General features: G+C 37.8%; 5 protein-coding genes across 6 annotated transcripts; 3 read left to right on the forward strand and 2 right to left on the reverse strand.

Annotated features, from left to right (window-relative positions):
* Positions 1 to 205: 205 nt before the first annotated feature.
* LOC137747548 (uncharacterized) lies at positions 206 to 4475 on the reverse strand. The gene is made up of 5 exons (XM_068487677.2): positions 3058 to 4475; positions 2064 to 2121; positions 1878 to 1961; positions 1601 to 1742; positions 206 to 802 (listed from the first exon to the last, which is right to left on the reverse strand). The coding sequence occupies exons 1-5, from the start codon at positions 3539 to 3541 to the stop codon at positions 434 to 436; spliced, it is 1137 nt and encodes a 378-aa protein (XP_068343778.2). The 5' UTR covers positions 3542 to 4475; the 3' UTR covers positions 206 to 433.
* A 1579-nt stretch (positions 4476 to 6054) lies between these two features.
* On the reverse strand, positions 6055 to 8093 carry LOC137748660 (uncharacterized). Its single transcript, XM_068488829.2, has 5 exons — positions 7893 to 8093; positions 7723 to 7783; positions 7442 to 7546; positions 6818 to 7160; positions 6055 to 6314 (listed from the first exon to the last, which is right to left on the reverse strand). The coding sequence occupies exons 1-5, from the start codon at positions 8031 to 8033 to the stop codon at positions 6293 to 6295; spliced, it is 672 nt and encodes a 223-aa protein (XP_068344930.2). The 5' UTR covers positions 8034 to 8093; the 3' UTR covers positions 6055 to 6292.
* Positions 8094 to 10523: 2430 nt separating this feature from the next.
* Positions 10524 to 14402, forward strand: LOC137747492 (leucine aminopeptidase 1). The gene is made up of 10 exons (XM_068487614.2): positions 10524 to 10839; positions 11213 to 11621; positions 11723 to 11917; positions 12144 to 12369; positions 12642 to 12768; positions 12880 to 12975; positions 13163 to 13240; positions 13441 to 13501; positions 13625 to 13812; positions 14057 to 14402. Exons 1-10 carry the CDS (start codon positions 10621 to 10623, stop codon positions 14183 to 14185), a joined length of 1728 nt encoding a protein of 575 aa, XP_068343715.2. The 5' UTR covers positions 10524 to 10620; the 3' UTR covers positions 14186 to 14402.
* Positions 14403 to 15372: 970 nt separating this feature from the next.
* LOC137748766 (uncharacterized) lies at positions 15373 to 18435 on the forward strand. Of its 2 annotated transcripts, XM_088690128.1 has the most exons (8): positions 15373 to 15797; positions 16162 to 16203; positions 16734 to 16816; positions 16913 to 17014; positions 17121 to 17335; positions 17769 to 17863; positions 17940 to 18047; positions 18309 to 18435. In XM_088690128.1, the coding sequence occupies exons 1-8, from the start codon at positions 15656 to 15658 to the stop codon at positions 18353 to 18355; spliced, it is 834 nt and encodes a 277-aa protein (XP_088546254.1). In that variant the 5' UTR covers positions 15373 to 15655; the 3' UTR covers positions 18356 to 18435. The 2 variants fall into 2 exon arrangements, with proteins under 2 accessions (XP_088546254.1, XP_088546253.1); XM_088690127.1 differs by having other exon boundaries at positions 17940 to 18435.
* Positions 18436 to 19008: 573 nt separating this feature from the next.
* On the forward strand, positions 19009 to 22909 carry LOC137746766 (transmembrane 9 superfamily member 10). The gene is made up of 7 exons (XM_068486772.2): positions 19009 to 19524; positions 20278 to 20442; positions 20537 to 20646; positions 20742 to 20850; positions 20954 to 21066; positions 21182 to 21332; positions 21421 to 22909. Exons 1-7 carry the CDS (start codon positions 19414 to 19416, stop codon positions 22576 to 22578), a joined length of 1917 nt encoding a protein of 638 aa, XP_068342873.2. The 5' UTR covers positions 19009 to 19413; the 3' UTR covers positions 22579 to 22909.
* Positions 22910 to 22931: the final 22 nt, after the last annotated feature.

Consider the following 22931-nt stretch of genomic DNA (forward strand, 5'->3'; position numbering starts at 1 on the left):
TTCTTTATGACGAAAGGTCCGGATTCGAGTTGTGGAGTCGACAGCAGGATGCCAACGAACCTTATTAGCTTGAAGTCACCCTTTAATTCAGATTGTGAAGCATTGTAGTGATTTTTTCAGTTTCTTTTTCCTTCTTTTTAAGTAATTAGTACCCTAATCTGGTTTTGAAGAGATCTAATTACTAATATCTAAACTGTACACAAAATTATATACTGGTTTTTGAAGGCTTTCTCAAGCAACAGCACAATCACCAGTTTAATTTTAATCCACTTCAGTAATCCACATTGCCAGAATCCATATTTTGCTTCAGAATTTCATTAATTACAACACAAAACCCTCTTCACTACTACTCAATACAAAGTGTAGCTCCGAATCGGTCAATGCGGCTTAACTGATGATTCAACCCCGCTGGGCTGACCAAAGGCACTGCCTTTCACAAGTCCGACGAGAAACTCAACTTGTCTATGGCGACGGATAACTCCGATTCTATCCCGTTCTCCGTTTTCTTTCCAGCCTCATCCTTGGTGCCGTTCTCTCCCTTCCCTTCTGCAGCGTTTACGCACTCCTGGAATCTGAAGCAACCAATGAGATGGTCGTTTGTGATTCCGGCGACCTGCATGAAAGAGTAAACGACAGTGGGCCCCACACTCCGGAACCCTCTTCTCACAAGGTCCTTGCTTATGACGTCTGCTTTTGGAGTTTTTGCCGGAACCTGCCTAGGATACCGGAATCGGCTGACGATGGGCTTGTTATTCACAAAGCTCCAGATATACTTGTCAAATGACCCAAACTCCTCTATGACCTGGCATCAGCAAAACCTGCAAAAAGTTAGTTGCAATGATAGAGATTAAAGAAATGTGCAATCATCGCCTTCCGTAAAAAGGGTTTTGCGGATATCGATTAAACGGCTGGAAAACTATGGAGTCGGATAAGTGAATTCAGGACTAGTAATGAAGCGAGCTGGCATGCCGAATAAAGGGAATAATTAGGTTGGATGACCAATTGTTGAGGTATGATGGAAGGTCAGGCTCCTTCAAAGGATGATAGAACTATAATTTGTCCTCTAATGTGATACAAATAACAAAGATGTTCAGGACCACAATGCAACTACTTTTTCCACCTAACCTACTTGACCAAATGATCACTAAACACTCATTATATGCCACTTAATTGCTTGCACAAACAACAGAAAACACGTGGGTCCCCGGGTCTATACCGGGGAAAACTCAGCGAATGAGGCTATTTGGCTTGTAAAGAGAGAATTTCTCTGAGTGGGACACTGACACGGCCTCTTGGTGTTACTAATCCACGGTGTTGTAGCAATATGGTTGATAGCATTAACAAACACATCCATATGTTCCATCACGAGTGGATCATTGGTGTTCGTGTCACCCGAAAAACTAGTAAAGGTATATTAAAACTTGCCAAGTTGGCCTATATTGGGTATCATTGAAAAGGTAAGTTTGCGATGGATGAGCATACATGCATATGATTTCTAGTACTTTCCCTATATGAGTTAGTAGTGGTTTACTAAGCTGGAATGAGTGTGCATCTTCTGCAATTCAATCTCAAACAATTGGAGAAGGAAATGAACATATACCTTGGTTGTTTGACGTGCATTCTCAATGACAGCACGCAACTTCGGTTCAGACAATAGGGAACTTGCAGCACTTCCTGGTGCTATTAGCTTCTTCTCATTCAATTTTGAAACGGCAATGGGATCAAAATGTGCAAAAACTTCCCTGAAAGAAAAAAAAAAAAATACCCATTCAACAAGGAAGGGACCATCACTGAAAAGGCCCCAACAGTTTGTACCGAATATAATTCAGGGAAAGTCGGTTGGTAAATAGAAAAGAGAACTTTCACAGAGACAGTACCTGAAGATGTGCTTTTTGCTTAAAATGGCAGGCCATGAAAGCTCAGCCAAAGCACCTGATAGGACCAGAAGCTCAAACAGTTTCCTGCATGTGATCAAGAAGATAAAGAAATGACGGTGAAGTATATTTTTATAAAGTAATAGTCATTACTGTCAACATATAGCAAATAGTGTTGCTATGACTTACTTATCATCGTGTACTGGAAGCCCCCATTCTTCATCATGAAAAGCAGCATAACATGGATCTGCTTCAACATACCAGGCTCTATTAGAATATAAATATCCGGAAGAAGAATTCCAAGCCATGTAGAAAATCCTATTTGTTTCAACTATATAAAATGAGTGTCTAAGCTAACATTAACGTAAATCTACCTCCACAATACTTGGCAAGGTTAAGCTAGCTTACCCCTCCTCTTTGGTTGGATTCATTTGACAAGCACACAATAAGCAGAAATGCACAACTTTCGCAAATTGTTTACTTCTGCAGTTATATATCTGTTTTCTACCATTCATGCACGAATAATGTGAAATGTGAATTATTCATAAAAAACGAGACAAAATCAAAATAATAGCCGCTGAGTGACTACAATTTTTTGGCTTGGACATCAGAACAGTGTACTATACTCATTTGATATCTCATACAAAAGCTGAAGAGAGTAATCCAAATTAAGCCTTGAACATAATAACTTCAATCAACCAAATTTACTTAAAATCGCCTATTCACAAACCTTATGCTCCCTTAACTTGAAGCTCTTCGTTCTAAGGTACAAACTGCTTTTATCTTGTTGGAATACAAACTGCATCCTAGTCATTTTCGTTTTGAACTGATGCTAACTCGTATCTACATCGCCAAGTCTAATCTTAAATCAGAGGGGGCATGGGGCGTAAAGAATAAATTGCCTACACTTTGCTGAATTATTAACTAAATCATGACAGTCCTACTGATAGTCTAAAGCGTGCCCCAAATTAGCATTTTGGTCAGTAAATTCCCCTCAAATTTTCCAAAGGCAAGCTCAAGATGATACAAAACAATAGGGGATGTGACATAAACTCTAGAAATCCTAATGGTATGCTTTACCAGATAAGAATTTATCCAGAGAAGATTTACATTTCTAACTAGAAAACCATAAACAATTACCAACGCAAACAGTTTGACTAGAATCAAAGAAATGAAAACGAACCAGTATTTGGCGTCACCCAAGTGCATCTCTTCTTAGACTGTGAACCATCAAGAGAAGAGTCCAATCCACCATCAGAAACAACACTTCTCGGCTTTGAAACATACTGCTTCCTCCCACTCCCTACACTATTTGACCGAATCACCCTACCCGTGGATGATCTACTATGAAACGAATCCGTAGAGGCATCCGATGAACAAGATGCATTTAGCGAAAGATTAGAGTGCAATAGCTGCTCGTGCCGACGAAGCACTGAATGAACCTTGGGAGAATGCGGTTGAGGAGAGGTAGTATGCATTGAAGATTGACGGGTTTTCTTCTCTTCAGCTGATTTAACCTCCTTACCCAATTTCTCAGCCTTTCTCAGTGGCTTTGAAGCCGGTTTTCTCGAACTGAAAGTCCCTGCCTTGTTCCCAGCAGGTCCAAGCACTGGCCTTGACTCTGAATCAGCCACATTGATAGACCTTACTCTTGGAGCTCCTGACATCGATATCACTCCTTTGGTTGAACACCAAATTCTCCAAAGATCTCAGCTTTATTACACCAATAAAAAACCTACGGAATCGACCGGACTATGAATTTGCCTGAGCCGCCTCAAATCATCGAAAACCCATCTTCGAAATTCACTGAAACCCAGTTTCTCTTTCACCTTCAAAAGCTCAAATCACCAGAAAAACTCTGAAAGCATATAGATTTGACACTTGCAGTAGCTACATTCATTGACCTTGCTCTTCAAGTTCCCGAAACAGATCTCAACTTTTCAACCACACGATCCCCCAGCCCCAAAGTTACACTCCTACCACTTTTGGTCCATTCACATTCAAATCATCAAAATTTCACCAATCCAATATCTCAAACCCCTCTCACAGAAACCAACTAAAGCCCCCATTTTTCCAAAACCCCAGATTCCAGATGCCCAAAATCCCCAAGAAAATCCCTAAGAAATTCAAAACCCACTTACAATTTCACAGAAAATAATTGAAAGAAAAATAGCTTCACCTTCTGGGTGCCAAAGCAAGGGCTTTACATATAAGCTTCCAAATAGCCTCGAAACCCAGATATTCCCACTCTCAACTTCTGTGAAAAATCAACTATCTGAAAGAAATGAGGCAGTAAAGTACAAGTTTTTCAAACGAAAACGACGTGGTTTGGTCCCTGCAACACCTGGAAAGAGTAAAGCTGACACAAAAGACATGGTCTCTTTGCAATTCCCATGCTTTCTTCACTTTCCAGGAAAAAAAGAAAGTTTCCGGGCAAATGCGGGAAAGTGGGTTTTTGTGAGGAGTGAGGAGCAAAATGGTTTCGATCTCCAGAAATTGAAATTTTCCTCTCCCTGAATTTGGACACAGAGAAAGACAGACTTAGAGCAAAAGACAGAGAGAGAGAGTGAAAGATTGTCCTGTTTTGTTTTCTCGTCGGGTGACCTAAAGAGCCGGTGAGAGGTTACGCTTTACCCGTTTTTGCCCGGTAAAATTGATCGCCTGCCGCGCTTCTCAAATTTCCACCCACTCTATTCACTAAAAGTTTATATACAAAGATATTTCTCCTTTTTAATTAAATTTTTTTTTCTCCAAAAGTTAATACAAAATTTAAAATTAAATTATGACTCGTTTAAATGTGTTTTTAAATTGATTCAAAGTGCTTTTAGTGAATCTAAAAAAAACTTGAAATACTTTCAGTAAGAAGCACCAGATATGCGTTTATTCCAACAAGCATTTGAATTATTAGGTCATTGAAAAGTTTGAACTACTTATCATTAGAGTTAAGCTTTTTAGCTTAAACTTGTAAATAAGTATGTTAATAAAGTGATTAGATAAAACGAAATAAGAACCATAGATGATGAGAGGGTCGTAGTCTGTTTGCCCTTTTTTTATGTAAAGATAATGTTTCTAATTCTTTTGATGTGCAAGAGGAGAAAAATTTGTTTATTCGTTATGTGTCCTCCAGATGTTACTCAATTAGCGATATAATAATTCGTACCAAACTAAAAAATGGAATTAAACTATCTATTATATTAAAAAATAAAAATACTCAAATACCTTATTTAATAACACACTTCTTGGTGTTTTAAGGTGGTTTGCTACCCAATTATTTAAATGGCACACTTCACCTTCACAACTTATTACTAATAATTGGGTAGCGATATAATAATTGGGTAGCGATATAATAATTCGTACCCAACTAAAAAATGGAATTAAACTATCTATTATATTAAAAAATAAAAAATACTCAAATACCTTATTTAATAACACACTTCTTGGTGTTTTAAGGTGGTTTGCTACCCAATTATTTAAATGGCACACTTCACCTTCACAACTTATTACTAAATATATAATTCAAATAGTTTCTAATTTTTTTAGTGGAAATGGTCGAAGCAACCATTGAGTTTTGAGCTCAATGAACATACATAAATAAAATCTACAAAATACCATATAAAAGGTAGAATATTTTGTAAACAAAACGATAATCTACATTAAATTAACTTAAACTTCGAAAAAAGATATTTAAACTCGAGTGAATAGATTTTATATATCCGCTCCATTCAGTACGACTAAACCATAAATTACAAATATGTAATATCTTGCCTCGTCTGCCCTTTCAAGATGGGCTAAGTTACAGGTGAGAGTAACAGCCTTCATATATTGGCATGACCTTAATTGGAGTTTGACAATTTGGAACGACACACAAATATTTCGGTCACAGGGGCATTATTAATAACATATAACGGTGTGATAGACACTCCGAAAAACTTTTCATTTGTCAACGGAATACGGTTGACAAGTGGGCTTGGTGCAGCTGCAATGAAGCTGTCGAAAGACTTTTGGAAACCATACACAATGTAATAAAAAGGGCTATTTCTGAAAGCTACCATAACTTAAACGTGTTTTTTTCGCGGCAGAGAAAGAAGTCGACGAGAAGATGTAGCACCAATCTTAACCATACAATCTCTTTCAATGGTCAGGATGAAAACCCTAGTAAAAAGAGAAACAACACCAAAAGTAAGTAGTCTATAAGATTGAATTAGAAATCCCATGTGTTTATCATCCAAGATTCGCTAAAATAAAGCAAATAATGTTGCGATTTCAACCAATGTATACATCTGAAAAAGGAAGAAACCGGAATGGAAACGGGCATAAACTAAAGGGCACTATGTTCTGGAATTTGACATGATTGAGACCAACGTTAATTAAACTGTCTTTGAGTCCTCTGGCTTGTGAAGAACTGGAAAACAGAACGCTCACAGGATCCGGAAATGGCAGCTGCAAGCACCGACAAAACAACAAACAGTAAGTGAAACAAAATACTACACTTTGCTTGCAAAAAAAAGAAAAACGGACCAGGTCCGTTAAGGATGTGTTGTTTTGTTTAGCAAAGCAAGCTTTAGGTTGGGCACAACATTCCAAGTAGCACCCGCCTACCTAATAATGGTAGGCAATTTGTGACCAAAGGGTTCATAATCTCACCATCCAAATTAAGTCGACAATTTAACAATTTCCTGACCAAAGGTTTTCTATGATATCATTCTTTGATTGGATGTTAGACTCAGAAGAAGATTAATAGTAATTCAATGTTACTTGATGAACAACGGAAATTTACGGAAGAAGCTGTCAATTATATATTCTTTGGAGAACTTTTAAGACCCTCAATAGCACTAATACGAAATGTTAACCAATGCCCTCCCTAACAAAGAAGTTATGACAAGTCATCAAATCATGAATGCATTTAACAAAAGAAAAATGAAACGAAATGAAATGACACTTACCCGAGTATACCCCTGCCTTGCCATGTTCTAGGTGTCATGGTTAAGTTGACTTGAGCACCTTGCCTTACAAGTATTACAGGTATCCCACGGCCCTGATTACATTGAGCCTCAGAAGCAAGTTTCTGCAACAGATTATCGCCATTTTCCACACTACCAAATTTAACAATCTGATCTCCAAGCTGCAAACCATCCTCTGCTGCTGGTGATTCATCAGCTATCTCATCCACCAACACAAAGGGTACGCTCACAATCACATCCACATCCATGGCATTGATAGAACCAGTATGAACATTGGTTGAGGATGCAGATGCAACCACGTTGACAACTGATGCGCTTTGGCCATCTGACACCCATTATCACAAAAACATTAGACAAAAATGCAGGTGTCACATATCTTGATAAATACACAGTACAATATATATTTAGCTCCTATCCGGAAAGGCCAATAAATCCCAGAATTCTCACAGTGCATCCATCATCACAGAAACATTAGACGAAAAGGCAGGTGTCACATATCTTGATAAATACACACAATACATATCAAAACACGAAACAGATTAAACCGTAGAAAATGTAACTTTCCTACCAAAACGATAATACGCATGCCGGGTTTCAAAAACCTACCTGAATCTTTAAGTGATGATTTTTTCGGAATAAGCCTTGCCGAATGCAGAACTTCTATATTTCGGTTCAATTTCTCGGTAACCTCTTTGTGATCATTTCGCAATTCTGCAATTACAAGCAAGACCACAAAGAAATAACAAATACCAACATCAGAACCGCCATTACAAGCAATAAACAAAGCTCCCCAACCAACTTATAAGTGAAAAAACAATAATTTATTCCGATTAATTAATTTAATATGCAATTTGTTCAAATACAACAGTAAAATATCGAATTTTTACCAGCAAGACGACGCCTTTCCGCTCGCACAGCTGGGATGTCAATGTCTTCGCGAGGAAAACCCTACACATTCGAAGAGGACGGAACACCAAAAACCTAAATCCCCAAATATTGTTAATTTAAAAAAAAAAAAAAAGTAACTATATTAAAAATAAATAAATAAAAGATTGACCTCGGAGTCAAGGAGGTTGCCGGAGATTCCAGGGCCGCCGGGCTGAGTAAGAAGCTCGATGATAGCGTTCATCTCGGCCTCCAGGGCAGTCCTCTTCTCCATCAGGCCCATCGTCTCCCCCTTCAGATTCGTTCCCACCATTTTTTCCTTCTCTTCCCCTTTTTTTCTTTTCTTTTCTGTACTTGAGTTGAGACTTGAGAGAACCAGAGAGAATAAAACCGGTGGCGATCAGCCAAGGGTAATTTTGGTAAAATTAAATAAACGTTTCACGTGCTTGACACGTGCATCATTCCTAATTTGAAGATGAAAATTTTGGACTCGCGGGAGTTTTCTAATCTTCGACTCTTTGTAAATTGATATGCACCACCATCGAATTTCAAACTCCAAACACCGAGAAACACTACACGCTCTATTACCATCACGCCAGCTACTTGTTTGTTAATTTGGCTTACTTTTATTGATGTAAATTATATCTACAACATATATAGAATAAAAATTTGAGTCTAGCCTAACCTAGGCAATGATTTTATCCAACTACCTCAGGGTTGGCCCTGTCAATAATGTCATCACGTCATCGTTTATTTTTCTATTTCAAGTTTCTATATGACAGGCATGTAAAAAAACTATGTACTTAAATTATCGATAATTTGTACTTCTTACTAACTAATTATTTTTTGGCTTGGTTAGGGCAGGATCTAGATTTGGGTGAAATAAATTTCTTTTTATTCAATCGCTACAAGATCAACAATTCCATGAGCTTGAATTCCGGTTGATATACAAACTTTTACAACGAATGAGACCAATGTAGAGTAAGATAGGTCCCAACATACATAGAATATTACTTTCTTATGAAAGAAGTTCCGTGAATAATGTCATCTGAAGCAAATTTTTTGTGTTAATTAATATATTACAGTCTTCTGATTTCTAATCATATAGGTTTTGGTTAAATATAATATCAGATTTTTACCACCAGGTCCAATATTACTGTGAGAATGAAAGTGATGTTACTTAGAATTTGGGTGAGGATGTTTTTATAGCCGCACAAATTAAAATTGTCGCAACAAGGACAGCAGCATTGATTCTTTCTTATTTGATCCAAGCTTATTTAGGCGACTGACAGTTTCAAACCCGTAATGTATGGGTAAAAACTCAACACTCTATCTATTAAAAAACTGGAACAAATTTGCGTTTGCATTGGAGAATAAAGATGGTTATTTTTTTACCAATATTAATAGTACGATTATTCTTGTCTTTAGAAAAATGAAAACCCTTTAGGATGGCTTAAACCTCAAAAAAGTGGAGAGAATTTCGTTCTTGATAGGAAGGACAAGACGTTGTTTTACGGAGTTTGATTATCTCTCCTCCCATTTCATCTTCTCTTAGGTGTCCTTCTCTCTCTCTCTCTCTCTCTCTCTCTCTCTCTAGAAAATGCTACACTTGACGTGGTATAATCTTGAGCGTTCAAGTAGGAGAGCATTAGAAAAGAGGGTAAATGGGAGAATTTTTCGTACAACTAGTGATATATCTATTTGTGGTCATAACGAAAGATTCTAATATAAGAGTGAAATATATGAGAAAAATACTAATACGGCAATAAATTCTTGTCGTACTAGAGAAATACCCATTTGAACTCTGGGTCACATGACCTAAAGTTTTGAGTTAAAAATGATTTTCCTTGGTTTGTAAAGACGTAGTTTTCATAACATTACTAATATAAATGACACATTAATAATCGATAATATATCAATATGCTTATTTGATGATCGAACATGTCACGTGATCAGATAATCTGACCATTTGGAAAATATGAATCTCTTAATTAGAAAAAGAGAAACCGGGCCTGGAGTCCAGCCCAACCATTTGGATAATCTCCATGGACCGGCATGCCTGATGTTGGAATTAATCCTAAGCCCAAAACATAAAATAAATCAGAAAAATTTAAAAATAAAAAGGAAGTTTTAAAAAGTCTACGGTACTGTTCATTTTAACGAAAAATCATATTTTTACACTAAAAAGTCAATCCTGGTATTATTCATTTTACTCTTTATTTTGTTCTTATCATTAAAACTCAAAGTTTTCAAGCCATTTTTATTAGTTTTCTTAAAAAAAAAAACCCTCAAAATCAAAATACATCTGAAAATTCCGAACATGGTTTTATCATCTAAAAGGAAAAGAATTCATATTTTTTGAAAAAAATGGGATAGTTGTGGGATCACTAAATCTTTTACACCAATGTATCGTACTCTCTCAACCAGGTTATCATAAAAAAATACTGAAAAATCTTTTTGAAATGAGTTGAATTTCAACTATTCAAAATCGTCTATTTTTAAATCTCCATTTATAGATTATTTTTGCGAAGAAAAAAAAAATCAATCGGAAACAATTTGACCATTTAATTATCGGAATGAAACTTCACTGTTTCTTGTAGAAAAAATGTTCGTCAAATTTTTGAATTCAACTAGATGTCTCAAATATTTTCAATTTGACTAATATTTTGCAAGAAAAATTTATGAAGTGTAACTTGAAAAATAAACTGTTCAGATCGTTAAAGTTCAATATAATGTAAACTCGACAACCATCTGTTTTTTTTCTTTTTTTCTTTTAAGTACATAAATATTTTTACACTAAACCATCCGTTTTTTAAAAAATGAAAATTCCTTCCTGTAGAGGCCTCGATCGTCTAGAGGCAGGCTCATTATAAATACAGAGGACTAGGCAACAGTTAAAAATGGTGACTGCCGTTTTAGTGTCCTTGGCATCTACACTTGTTGCCGTCGCTTCACCTTCGTCCTCTTCCTTCTTTTTGACGAAATTACGGTCTGCCCACAGTCTCCGACTTTCTTTTGCAGTTACACACCTGTGCTCTTGCAGAGGGAAGCTCATGGCTCACACTCTCGCTCGGGCCAATCTCGGCCTCACTCAACCTTCTGGCATCGACGCCCCTAAGGTATGTTTCTCTCATCGCTTTCCCAATCCCGTATATCTATGTTCGTCGATGGAAGGGTGTAATTTCGATCATTTTTTGGGGTTGGTTTGTGGAAAATGATTTTTTGATAGGTGGGTTTGTGATTGTTTAGAGGTGTTGAGTGTTGTAATTGTTAGTTTTTTCATGTAATTTGATGAATTTGATGGATTTGGTGGGTTTATATCTGTAAAGATTCGATCTTTGTATGTGGGGTGATTGTATTTTTTGTTTATATACAATCAAAACGATATAAACAAAAAATATATGGATCATGTTGAATTTGATTGATTATATTGGATTCAGTTGTGGAAGAACTTGAATATGTTGAACTGATATGTGTGTTAATTCCTGGAAGATCTCTTTTGCCGCGAAAGAGCTCGATGCAGCAGAATGGAAAGGAGACCTACTTGCAGTGGGTGTCACAGAGAAAGATTTGGCGAAAGATGAGAACTCCAAGTTTCAAAATTCGGTATTGAAGAAGCTAGATTCCCATTTGGGTGGTTTATTGGCTGAAGCATCTTCTGAAGAAGACTTCACCGGAAAGTCTGGCCAGTCAACAGTTGTTAGGCTTCCGGGTCTTGGCTCGAAGAGGGTTGGCTTGTTTGGGCTTGGCCAATCTGCTTCGTCTACAGAGGCTTTCCAAGGTCTTGGTAAGGCAGCAGCAGCAGCAGCAAAGGCTGTTCAAGCCGGTGACATTGCTATTGTGCTTGCCTCTTCAGAGGGGATTTCTGCAAAATCTAATACTGCTTCTGCAATAGCTTCTGGTACTTTGGCCCAATATTTTCTTTATTCTAATTTGGTATTCTGATATGGTAATATACTAATAGTTGTGGTAAACATGTTGGAATGACTTGAATTACTGTAGGAACTGTGCTGGGGATATATGAAGATAATAGGTACAAATCAGAGTCAAAGAAATCAGTTCTAAAATCTGTTGACATTCTTGGTCTCGGAACTGGACCTGAAGTAGAGAAAAAGCTCAAGTATGCTGAAGATGTTACTTCTGGAATAATTTTTGGGAAAGAGCTAGTAAATTCACCTGCCAATGTTCTTACACCTGGTTCGTATGAGCTATTTTCTCGCAGTTGTTATCCTTTAATATCAATGTTATTTAGCCAGCACTTTCTTCATTTAGTTCATTGATCATTTTCAGTAACGAAAATCTGGATTCTCTGTAGTGTTTCCATTTAGCTGGCATATACTGGTATTTCCCAATTTTTCGTTCATCAGTCCCTGTTTATCAAGTTTCCTATAATTGACTGTCTGCAATGTTTATTATGTCTCAGGAAAACTAGCTGAAGAGGCCTCAAAGATTGCTTCCACATACAGTGATGTTCTGTCTGCAAATATATTAAATGAAGAGCAATGCAAAGAACTGAAAATGGGTTCTTATTTGGCTGTTGCCGCAGCCTCAGCAAATCCTCCACATTTTATTCACTTGATTTACAAACCCCCTGGTGGACCTGCTAAGGTCAAATTAGGGTTGGTTGGTAAAGGACTGACCTTTGACAGGTGATTGCAAATGATTTAGAATGAACTTTTTGCTCCTGGTTCTTTTAGCTCTTGCAAAATAGAACAGTTTGGTTTAGCTGCCTGTAAATTTTGTGATATTACAATGTGTCTGTGGTAAAGGGTTTAGTTACTGAGTTTCATGGTGGCATGAAGTCTATATAGTAGTAAGTGTTAAGCAAGTTGTTCGTTTCCTCTCATACTGTGTACATCATTTTTTCTCTTTATCAATGAGCTGACTCTGTGTTGTTTGCTTTATCTTTTTATGTTATCAGCGGTGGCTACAACATCAAGACAGGGCCTGGCTGTTCGGTTGAACTCATGAAATTTGATATGGGAGGTTCAGCAGCCATATTAGGTGCAGCAAAAGCCATTGCTCAAATCAAACCGCCTGGTGTAGAGGTAAGTCATCATGTTTTCCATGTTTCTATCGTTGGGAAAGATGTATGATTGATCTGTTGCAGTTTTTAGTGATGTACGAGTATGGATCAATAATGGGTAGTGTGTGTGCAGGTTCATTTCATCGTTGCAGCTTGTGAGAATATGATAAGTGGAACAGGTATGAGGCCTGGAGACATTGTGACAGCATCAAATGGAAAGACAATTGAGGTATGTTTTCTGACTAATTGTTAAAATGTGCTTAACATAACTTGAAGAATTATTTTATGCATTATCTTTGATTTGAGCAGATGTTTTCTAGCTGATGAGAGGTTTAACCGTCTAATTGATTCACTATATGCGAATCCATGTTTTTATGAACTAAAATTCTATCTATTTGCTTCAATTTCTGCTGCAGGTCAATAACACTGATGCTGAAGGTAGACTTACTCTGGCAGACGCTTTGGTATATGCTTGTAACCAAGGTGTTGATAAGGTATTCATGTGGTGATGCATCATGGCTATGCATTTTGTATCTTTAATATCGGTGCTAGTTTTGTAACTATTAACTGGTCTTTCTTTCATCAGAATTGAGTTCTAGAACCGTGCAATTGTTGAAAAGCTTATTTGTTTGTACTTTCTTGATGTATGGTACTTAACAATTACTAGTACTGCTAACACTATCATATTGTGCAGATTGTTGACCTGGCAACCTTAACGGGTGCTTGCGTGGTTGCTCTTGGACCCTCAATAGCAGGTATAAACATAATTTTACAAGCATTTAGTAAATGCTTAGTAATGCAAAGTCTCGTTTCTGCTGGGATAGGATTTCTGAAAGCTGTCATATATGTTTACGTGATGTTAAAACTTTTCCTTTCAGGTGTCTTCACACCAAGTGATGACCTGGCGAAGGAGGTATTTGCAGCTTCAGAAATCAGTGGGGAGAAATTTTGGAGATTGCCATTGGAGGAGAGTTATTGGGAGACAATGAAATCCGGAATAGCTGATATGCTCAACACCGGTGGTCGTGCAGGTGGTTCAATCAATGCTGCTCTCTTCTTGAAGCAGGTATATGATTGCATAGTTTTATTCTCGGTGTCTTCTGTGCTTCTTGCTTCACCACTGAAATAACTTGACATCCGTTTCACCTTTTATTTTTCCGGTTAAGTGGAGGGCTAAAGCCCAAGAAACTACACTACGCCGAATCTAGGACTACTGTCTTCTCCTTTGTTCCCATTGATGACAAAACCTGCCTTATTGTGTCCTGTTGTCTCACTTACTAATGACAATGTTTACAACTATGCTTTTGCAGTTTGTGGACGAAAAGGTTGAGTGGATGCACATTGACATGGCCGGGCCTGTTTGGAATGACGAGAAACGCACTGCTACAGGGTTTGGTGTTTCCACTCTGGTGGAGTGGGTTCAGAAGAACTCTTCTTAGGTGGCTGAAGCATCCGTCGACATAAGCATCACCAGCCGAGGCAACCGAAGCATCTTGATGTGCCGCGAGTCGACTTTAGTTGATGAATAAAATGTGCAGGAAAAGAAATGGAGAGGGTTAATGGACCTAGCCGCCTAGGCATGGTCTTGTTCAAGTTTTTACCTTTTATCTTGTTAGAACATTAAAAGTTTAAATAAAAAGAGAGCTTATGAGTAAAGTAGTCGTTTTCTCGGTGCCCTATAAGAAGAAAAATGAAAAAGTAAAGTCGTATTCAACAAGGTTGTAGTTTATGGCTGGTAGTTTATGTCTTGTTTGAATATGTTTTTAAAATAATTGAAAACGTTTTTAGAGAAATTATTTTTGGATTTCAAAAGCATTTAAAGTATTTTCTGCAAAAAACATCAGTGATGTGTTTCTTCCAGGAAGCACTTAAATTGTTTTTTTTTAGGATTTACTTTCATCTTTACTAATGATCGGTTTTAAAAATATTTTCACCAAAAGTATTTTCAGTTATTTTAAAAATACATTCAAACGGGCTCTTAAACTTAAATGGTCAAGAATGTTTATCCACCTTTAAGCTTTTTCATAATAAGTGTTGATATGAATGATTTGGATTTCTGAACCCGCCAACTTTGGATGCAATAAGGACAAAATGAGAGGAAAAATAATGAAAAGTGTTTGAAAATTTTGAGTTTTAACGATAAAGACAAAATAAAAGGTAAAGTGAATAGTATCAGGATTGACTTTTTAGTGTAAAAATATGGTTTTTTGTTAAATTGAACAGTACCATAAACTTTTCGCTAAAATTCCAAAAATGGGATTGGAATTTCCACTCACAATGAAGGGTTAGATAACATTGACAAGGTTGTATTTTGGTGTGGTGTTCAAACTCTCGAATGTAGTCTAGAAAGCGGGATCTGGAGAGGATCTCAATTCCTCTTAACCAATAAAGAATTTTTTTTAATAAGTTATATCAAATTCGGTTCATATTTCTTCAAATATAATTGTAAACACGAGATAAAGAAACTTTGGTAATATCACAGATTTCTGTTAATTTTTAGATATGATTGTTTGATTAGAACAACTTTCATATTGAATAAAAGCACATGAAATTTTTTATGGTTAAAAAAATATAAAAATCAAGATTTTATGATTATTAAGCTAAACATATCCTATACAAACATTCTAATCACCATAGAATTAGTGTGGAAATTTTTTTCTGTGAGTACTTGTAAAACATTTGACAAAATTTTCTCACGCTTCGGACATAATTGACTCTCTCTCCTCTTCTTTTTTGATATTGGAGCTTCGCCATCTCTTAGAAACTGCTCCCCTGAGCTTACAAGAATGGAGTAAGCAAAGGAAATCTCATCTGCTCCCTTCTTTTTGGTGGAGCATGATGCAGCAACAAATATTGATCATGTAACAAATAAAAGAGCAGGCAGAGATTTGCACCTGAAGAACCAAAAAATGAGTGTTTCTTTGACAGTGATGGCCTTCAATCTTCACGAAGATCAGACGGAAGACAGTCCCTACTCGTGGGATAAGAGAAAGGATTTATGCATTAGCGTCATTACTAGCTATTCTCCTATGATTCTGTGTACCCAGCAAGGTAAATATTTTCTTCAGCTTCCTTTCATTTGCTGCGATTTTCACATGGATCTTGCTTGTTTTTTGGTTGTGATTTGATTGAAATGGTCATCTGGGTCTGTTTTTATTTGATTTTTGGAGCTGGGTTTTTGTTCTTTTGGGATTTAGTTTGGTTTCTCTGTTGAAATGTGTTGGGGTTGAGCTGGGTTTGCGGTGAGTGAGTTCTCTGGGGTGAAGGTTGATTGAATAGGGCAATGTTATTGGTGTGCTGGGTTTACATTTTTATGTTCAAAATGCTTGATTTTGTACTTAAAATTGAAATGTTAATAGTTGGTGTCCTTCTTGTTTCTGGAATTTGATTCTTTTATGTTCATTTTCTGCTTCAGGAGTTAAATCACAGTTGGATTATCTTCAGCAGTGCTTGCCAGGTAACTTTCTCTCCAAAACGTTAAAATTTTCGATTCTTCGAATTACAGCATCGGTATTTTGTCATATGGTTGAGGAAAGGCGCGTCTTAGTGCTCGCTTTCTTGAGTACATGTTTCGATTGTTTGTTTCTTATGAAGCATGGCTCATATAGGTCATGTTTCTGTTTGCTTAATTAAGAAAGAATTGCAATTAAGTTGGTGAAGGTTCGCGCTATTTCACATAGATACAATGTTCTCTTTTTTGATAGTTTGACAAGAGGCATTATTATGTATCATACGCAAGATGCATTTACGGTGTCTGTCCCTTCCCGCTTTAATTGATTTTGTTTACCTACGACTTTCCATGTATAAAATGAAACATACACGTCACTGTTTTTTCCATATTGAGATATTCTTGAAGAACGGTTTGCTGGCAAGCCTGGCATCGATCTTCATTATATAGAATGCAATGGTCTTATGTCAATGCAATCTCCTTTCTCTCCTCTTATTTATTTCCGCTTATGATTGGACTGGTATTATCATATTCGTTAGGTTATGATCAATTTGGAATATCAAGAAAAGGGCCGGAAGACACTGCTGATGAACATTGCACCATCTTCTATGACAAGGAGAAGGTGAAGTTCCCTTCTGTTTTTCGTGCCAGATACCTTTTTTATGTCAGAGAGCTTGTGAACTTTGACCTTCTTTGTGCCATTTTTTCATAAAATTAGGTGGAGATGCTTGAAGGTGGAACATTTTGGTTGTCAGAGTCACCTTCTGTTCCCGGAAGCATGTCATGGGGTTCTGAGGTTCCATGTCTTGCAACATGGGTGATATCCTTACCAGTTTACTTTCATAAACTTAGATAATCTTCAACAACTGCTTTAACATTTCCATGAAAGAGCGCCGTATCATTTGTTATCTTGACATGATGTCCACACATTTCAACTGAAAGGAGCTGAGCCACCTGGATTTTCCTTCCAGATAGTAAATACAAACATGGATGAGTTCAGTGCTCGTGCTCGTCGACGAAGTGCTTTGCTCACATGGCAGCACATAGCGTCCTTACCACCTGGCTTGCCAGTTGCATATTGTGGAGGTTTCAACACACAAAAGGAATCAACTACCGGCCGGTTTCTTTTGGGGAGATCAAGGTTCAGTTAACATGTGGATATTCAATTGTTTTTACATGTTGCAATTTTTCCATATTTTTTACCAGTCTCCATTTATGCAATAGCCCATAAGGTTGGGACTTAGGAATTATGGAATGGACAGGAAACTGTGATGCTTTTGCGAGCTGACAGATTTTTGTAAGGAGCATCCTTCATTTGTGCCTCTAGTTATAGTACTACTCGAGAAATCTCGGACACCTCCTTCCTCTTGTCCTCGTTTTGATCCCCTTCCTCTTGTTTGGTGGATAGGATTTCATTTTAAAATTGGCAGTATCGAAATCATCCTCCGTTAGATATAGTGAGAGAGGAATTTATATGCTAGTCTCTCTCTGCTAGGAAGCTCACCAGATAGGTGGTGGATTTTCTCTAACAGCTTCTTCTTTTTAGTAAATCTTCTCCCTTGGCTTCCCTGCAGAGAGCACGGTGCAGTGGGGGATATGAGGGATGCATGGCCTAATGCTCGTGTGAGGAAAAATGCCTCTCTCATTCGCACTTTCCATGGATTTAAAGGTACCTGCTATACCACTACTACTTTTAATGCTGCTCGTTGAGCATGATTTAATTTCATAGAACGTGACGCTTTCAGGTGACAAACAAGGAGCTCTTGAATTCCTCAAGTTGATTTTCAGAGCGCTCTGCCTCTGCTGGGATCGACAAACACAGGATCTACATGTAGATTGGATTCTTTTTAGAGGTAGATCTCTTATCCCTGTCTTGTGTGAAGTGGTGAGTGATAACATTGATGGATATTACCCATCCTCGCACTATCCCATATTTGCCGAGTTTATGCTTCCTCGTACGGTGAGAATGATTGACCCGCCTGCTCCCGAGGAGAACTGATATGCATCTGTTTTGAACCGACACCTCCCCATTTTCCTCCTCCGATCATTGAAGGTTGTGTTCGTAATTTTCGGATTTAGATAGTCATTTAATGCACAATTTTTTCTTTTGATAGCTATACCGAGTTCTTCAATTTACTCGAAGGTGCATCGAAAGAGGTAGCAACAATTTTATTTCAAGTGTTTGACGTTTTGTACTGTTGCTTTACCCTCAAGTTTTATGGAATGGAATTTGATTGATTATTTACGCTTCAAGCAAACTTTTGGTCAAGGTTCATAAAGAGAGTATATATTGTTAATTGTTTGTTTACAAAACAAGTAAACGAAAATTGTTTAAACTAAACAAGAGTTGAATGAAATCTACTCCGAATCTTTGTGTTTGGAGCTTGCGGATTCAGAGATCCAGACCACTCAATTTCAATCATACGGCTCCCATTAGCCCATCACACTGACTTACTTCACAAACTTAAAATCTTGGGATGCTCCAAATATCTATCTTGAACGGTCTGAATATCTCGGTTCTTGGGTTTTGGACACAGAAATCTAGAGTGGATCTCATTTCGTTTTAGGGAAGTGATTTTCACACACCTTTTTTATTCCTAGCCATTAGATTGAGTAAATTAAACAGAATAACAGACATGCTTAAACATGGATGTGTGTGAGGTAAAAAAATATGTGTATTTATCACTTCCCTTTCCTTTAATGTATCTATTACATACATCTCGAAATTCAAACTATCTAATACTAATTAACAGATCGGTGAATAAAAATGCAGAAAAAGTTATAAATGGCGGTTTCAAATATAAGCACAAAGTTACGACCAAACAAATTGAGAGTGATTTTAAACTCGAACGTTTCAACCAACACTTGCATGGTTTTTATTTTTTTATTTTTCAACTTGTAATCACCGTCAGTCCGTCAGTCCGTCACGCCGTCCGTGAAGTCCAAACCAATCCCCACCGCACATCGGACCCGCGAAAAATCCAACGGCGATGACAGGGATTTCAAATGACAGCCTCGTCTTGTAAATCCCAACAATCTGGTTTTAGAGAGAGAGAGAGAGAGAGCTTCTCGTTCTTCTCGTGTTTTTAAAGCAAACAAGAAACCAACTACTGAGTGATACATTCATTTGATACAATCTTACAAACGCTCTCACAGAGTCTCTGAATTGCAGAGAGAGAGAGAGAGAGAGAGTGGATCTAGATCTTGTGGGAAGAAGCCATGGCGAGAGGACCTCTCGCTTTTCAGCTATGGATCTCTGTGTGTCTTTTGCTCTTCTTTCATGCTCGCTGCTTCTACCTCCCGGGTGTCGCCCCTCAAGATTTTCAGCAGGTCAGCACCTTTAACTCTCTCTCTCTGTCTCTCTCTCTCTCTCTCTCTATATATATATATGTGTGTGTGTGTGTGTGTGTGTGTGTGTGTGTGTGTGTGTGTGTGTATGTATATTTGTATATGATTAAACATCTGTGTATAATTGAATGTAATGTATGCCATGGCAATTTTTTGGTGCGTGTTCTTAGTTACAGACAGATCCGTATACAATTCGGCATTTGGGTGTTTACAATTTCGGATCTTTTGGCGAAAGATTTCATAAATTTACGATCTTGTGACTCGAGTCATTGAGATCTAAGTTCAAGTTGCTGCATTTCTGTATATTTTTGTAAATCTCTGTTGGTTTCTTATATTGCGTGAGATGCAGACTGCAATAATGCAATATCTACGTGCACATTTGTCAAAATTTCTTGTTCTCTTTCGTTCGGTTAGTGTTAGAGCTTGTATTGTCGTTCAAATGTTAAGAAAAAAATTTAATTTTGGGGCAAAGGAAAATGCTAAGATGTGCTGAATAGCTTTGAGGTAGTGAAATATTTTCTCAACATTGCAATTGAGGAAGAAAAAAAATACGGTACAGATTTAGTAACGTATAGACGGCCTCGAAAGAAATCATTTAAGACATCTACAATAGGTGTAGTAGGTCTCCTTCGTCAGTGAACGAGCTTCGTGATTGAGATTGTTTGATGTCAACTAATACATGCGTTTTGCTATCTAATGGTGTTGTATTCACACTGTTTACCTTTGTGCGTGCAGGGAAATACCTTGAATGTGAAGGTGAACAAACTGACCTCTACAAAAACTCAACTTCCTTACTCATACTATTCCCTCCCATACTGTTCTCCGGAGCATATAGTAGACAGTGCAGAAAATCTTGGGGAAGTTCTTCGTGGTGATCGCATTGAAAACTCTCCTTACGAGGTAAAGTAGATTTTAAGAGATTACTGTTATGGTTATGTTGTCCTTCGCTTTGGTTATCGAGCAGCTATAATTTTATCTTTTTTTTTTGTTGCAGTTCAACATGAGAGAACCAAAGATGTGCAGTGTTGTATGTCGTGTAGTTCTTAATGCAAAAACTGCAAAGGAGTTTAAGGAAAAGATAGATGATGAGTATCGGGTGAACATGTGAGTCGTGAATCCTGAATATCATGCATGTGAATGCTCCTATGTGATGTGATGAACAATTGAGTTACGTTCTGATAAATTTTGTCAAACTACAGGATTCTGGATAATCTTCCTCTGGTTGTTCCTATACCACGGCTTGATCGGGAAAATGCCTTAGTGTATCAACATGGATTTCATGTTGGTCTTAGAGGACAATATGCTGGGGTAGCTGTTTGACCAATTATCATTCTTTGCATGATCTTAATTCTTTTGCTGACGTGCTTATACAAGAGTGCTGAATTTCCCTTTTTCCTTTAAACATTTGCAGAACAAGGATGAAAAGCATTTTATCAACAATCACTTAACATTTACAGTCAAGTATCACAAGGATCCAATGACAGAATCTGCCAGGATTGTCGGATTTGAGGTGAAACCATTCAGGTATTATTTGTTATTCTTTTCTATCATAGGCTAATTAGTTTGTACCATCTCTTTTCTCCAATGAGAGTTCATACGTTCATACCTATATGATAGCGGACAATTTTGGTTAATGCAGTGTTAAGCATGAATATGAAGGTGAGTGGACTAACAAGACACGTTTAACGACCTGTGATCCCCATGCGAAGCGAACAGTTAGCAGCTCTGAATCTCCTCAGGAGGTTGAAGATAAAAAGGAAATTATATTCACATATGATGTTGAGTTCCAGGTTGGTGCCCTTGCCATTTCCCAATAAATGACTTCTTTGTTTGCCGTTTTGAGTTGGGTTTCAGATTGGCGTTTGTTTAACCTTGTAGGAGAGTGATGTGAAGTGGGCATCCCGGTGGGACACATATCTTCTGATGGCTGATGATCAAATCCACTGGTTCTCAATTGTTAATTCTTTGATGATTGTTCTTTTCCTTTCCGGCATGGTTGCTATGATAATGTTGCGGACACTTTACCGGGATATCTCCAAATACAACCAACTAGAGACCCAAGAAGAAGCCCAAGAAGAGACAGGATGGAAACTGGTTCATGGGGATGTCTTCAGACCTCCAGCAAACTCAGATCTACTGTGTGTGTATGTTGGGACGGGTGTGCAGTTCTTTGGGATGATTCTCGTCACCATGCTCTTTGCAGTCCTTGGGTTTCTCTCCCCCTCAAACCGAGGTGGGCTGATGACTGCCATGCTCCTCCTCTGGGTCTTTATGGGCCTCTTTGCTGGATACTCTGCAGCCCGTCTATACAAGATGTTTAAGGGAACAGAATGGAAGAAAATCACTCTGAAAACAGCTTTCATGTTTCCTGCAACTCTCTTTGTCATTTTCTTCGTCTTGAATGCTCTTATCTGGGGCGAGAAATCCTCTGGGGCAGTTCCGTTTGGAACCATGTTTGCGCTGGTATTCTTATGGTTTGGCATTTCAGTTCCACTTATCTTCGTTGGTGCATATGTGGGTTTTAGGAAGCCGTCGATTGAGGATCCTGTGAAAACCAACAAGATCCCTAGGCAAGTCCCGGAACAGGCATGGTACATGCATCCAGCCTTCTCTATCCTAATTGGAGGCATACTCCCGTTTGGGGCCGTCTTTATCGAGCTCTTCTTCATCCTTACATCGATATGGTTGCATCAATTTTATTACATATTTGGATTCCTTTTCATCGTCTTCATTATCCTCATCATCACATGTGCCGAGATCACAATTGTTCTCTGCTACTTCCAGTTGTGCAGTGAAGACTACCTTTGGTGGTGGAGGTCGTATTTGACCTCAGGCTCCTCAGCGCTCTACCTTTTCCTCTACGCTGCCTTCTACTTCTTCACTAAGCTTGACATTAAGAAGCCAGTTTCTGGAGCCTTGTATTTCGGGTATATGCTGATTGCTTCTTATTCCTTCTTCGTGCTGACTGGTACAATCGGTTTCTATGCATGCTTCTGGTTTACTAGGCTCATCTATTCGTCAGTGAAGATTGACTGATTCGTAGTCCCAATCTGAAGGAAACGATTCTTTTGTTTTTCCACGATGATGATGTCCTCGTGGAGCAACCAACTGGGTTCGATTTTGAATATCAAAGTCGTAGAAATTCTTGTTCCTAGCCTTTCTCTATACAGGTCATTTTTTAAGCTGCTCTTTTTGTTTATTTGTTCTTCTACCATCGTGTTCTTTCCGTTCCATACGATAACACTTGAGAAAATTGTAAGCAATCTCCATGCCGTCGTCGATGGCTCATCGCTGATTGCAGGAATGAAAATAGAATTCCTGTATGTATCATTGCTACTGCTTCTTTTTGTTCTGTTTTCTTGTCAAACACATCTTTGGAAACAATATAG

The sequence above is a fragment of the Pyrus communis genome, chromosome 2, assembly GCF_041283825.1.
Source record: "Pyrus communis isolate YQ-2024b chromosome 2, ASM4128382v1, whole genome shotgun sequence".
Lineage (NCBI taxonomy): Eukaryota > Viridiplantae > Streptophyta > Magnoliopsida > Rosales > Rosaceae > Pyrus > Pyrus communis.

Coding starts and splice junctions, on each gene's coding strand:
- LOC137747548 (XM_068487677.2), bottom strand. CDS start 3,541: ATGTCAGGAGCTCCAAGAGTAAGGTCTATCAATGTGGCTGATTCAGAG. Junction 2,122..3,057: donor TTGGGTGACGCCAAATACTG/GTTCGTTTTCAT, acceptor ATGTTGAAGCAG/ATCCATGTTATGCTGCTTTT. Junction 803..1,600: donor ATGCACGTCAAACAACCAAG/GTATATGTTCAT, acceptor TGCTGATGCCAG/GTCATAGAGGAGTTTGGGTC.
- LOC137748660 (XM_068488829.2), bottom strand. CDS start 8,033: ATGGTGGGAACGAATCTGAAGGGGGAGACGATGGGCCTGATGGAGAAG. Junction 7,547..7,722: donor GGAAAGGCGTCGTCTTGCTG/GTAAAAATTCGA, acceptor TTGTAATTGCAG/AATTGCGAAATGATCACAAA. Junction 6,315..6,817: donor CAAGGCAGGGGTATACTCGG/GTAAGTGTCATT, acceptor CGGTGCTTGCAG/CTGCCATTTCCGGATCCTGT.
- LOC137747492 (XM_068487614.2), top strand. CDS start 10,621: ATGGTGACTGCCGTTTTAGTGTCCTTGGCATCTACACTTGTTGCCGTC. Junction 12,769..12,879: donor TCAAACCGCCTGGTGTAGAG/GTAAGTCATCAT, acceptor GTGTGTGTGCAG/GTTCATTTCATCGTTGCAGC. Junction 13,241..13,440: donor GTAACCAAGGTGTTGATAAG/GTATTCATGTGG, acceptor CATATTGTGCAG/ATTGTTGACCTGGCAACCTT.
- LOC137748766 (XM_088690127.1), top strand. CDS start 15,656: ATGAGTGTTTCTTTGACAGTGATGGCCTTCAATCTTCACGAAGATCAG. Junction 16,204..16,733: donor TCTTCAGCAGTGCTTGCCAG/GTAACTTTCTCT, acceptor CATATTCGTTAG/GTTATGATCAATTTGGAATA. Junction 16,817..16,912: donor TCTTCTATGACAAGGAGAAG/GTGAAGTTCCCT, acceptor TCATAAAATTAG/GTGGAGATGCTTGAAGGTGG.
- LOC137746766 (XM_068486772.2), top strand. CDS start 19,414: ATGGCGAGAGGACCTCTCGCTTTTCAGCTATGGATCTCTGTGTGTCTT. Junction 21,067..21,181: donor TTTGAGGTGAAACCATTCAG/GTATTATTTGTT, acceptor TGGTTAATGCAG/TGTTAAGCATGAATATGAAG. Junction 21,333..21,420: donor CATATGATGTTGAGTTCCAG/GTTGGTGCCCTT, acceptor TTAACCTTGTAG/GAGAGTGATGTGAAGTGGGC.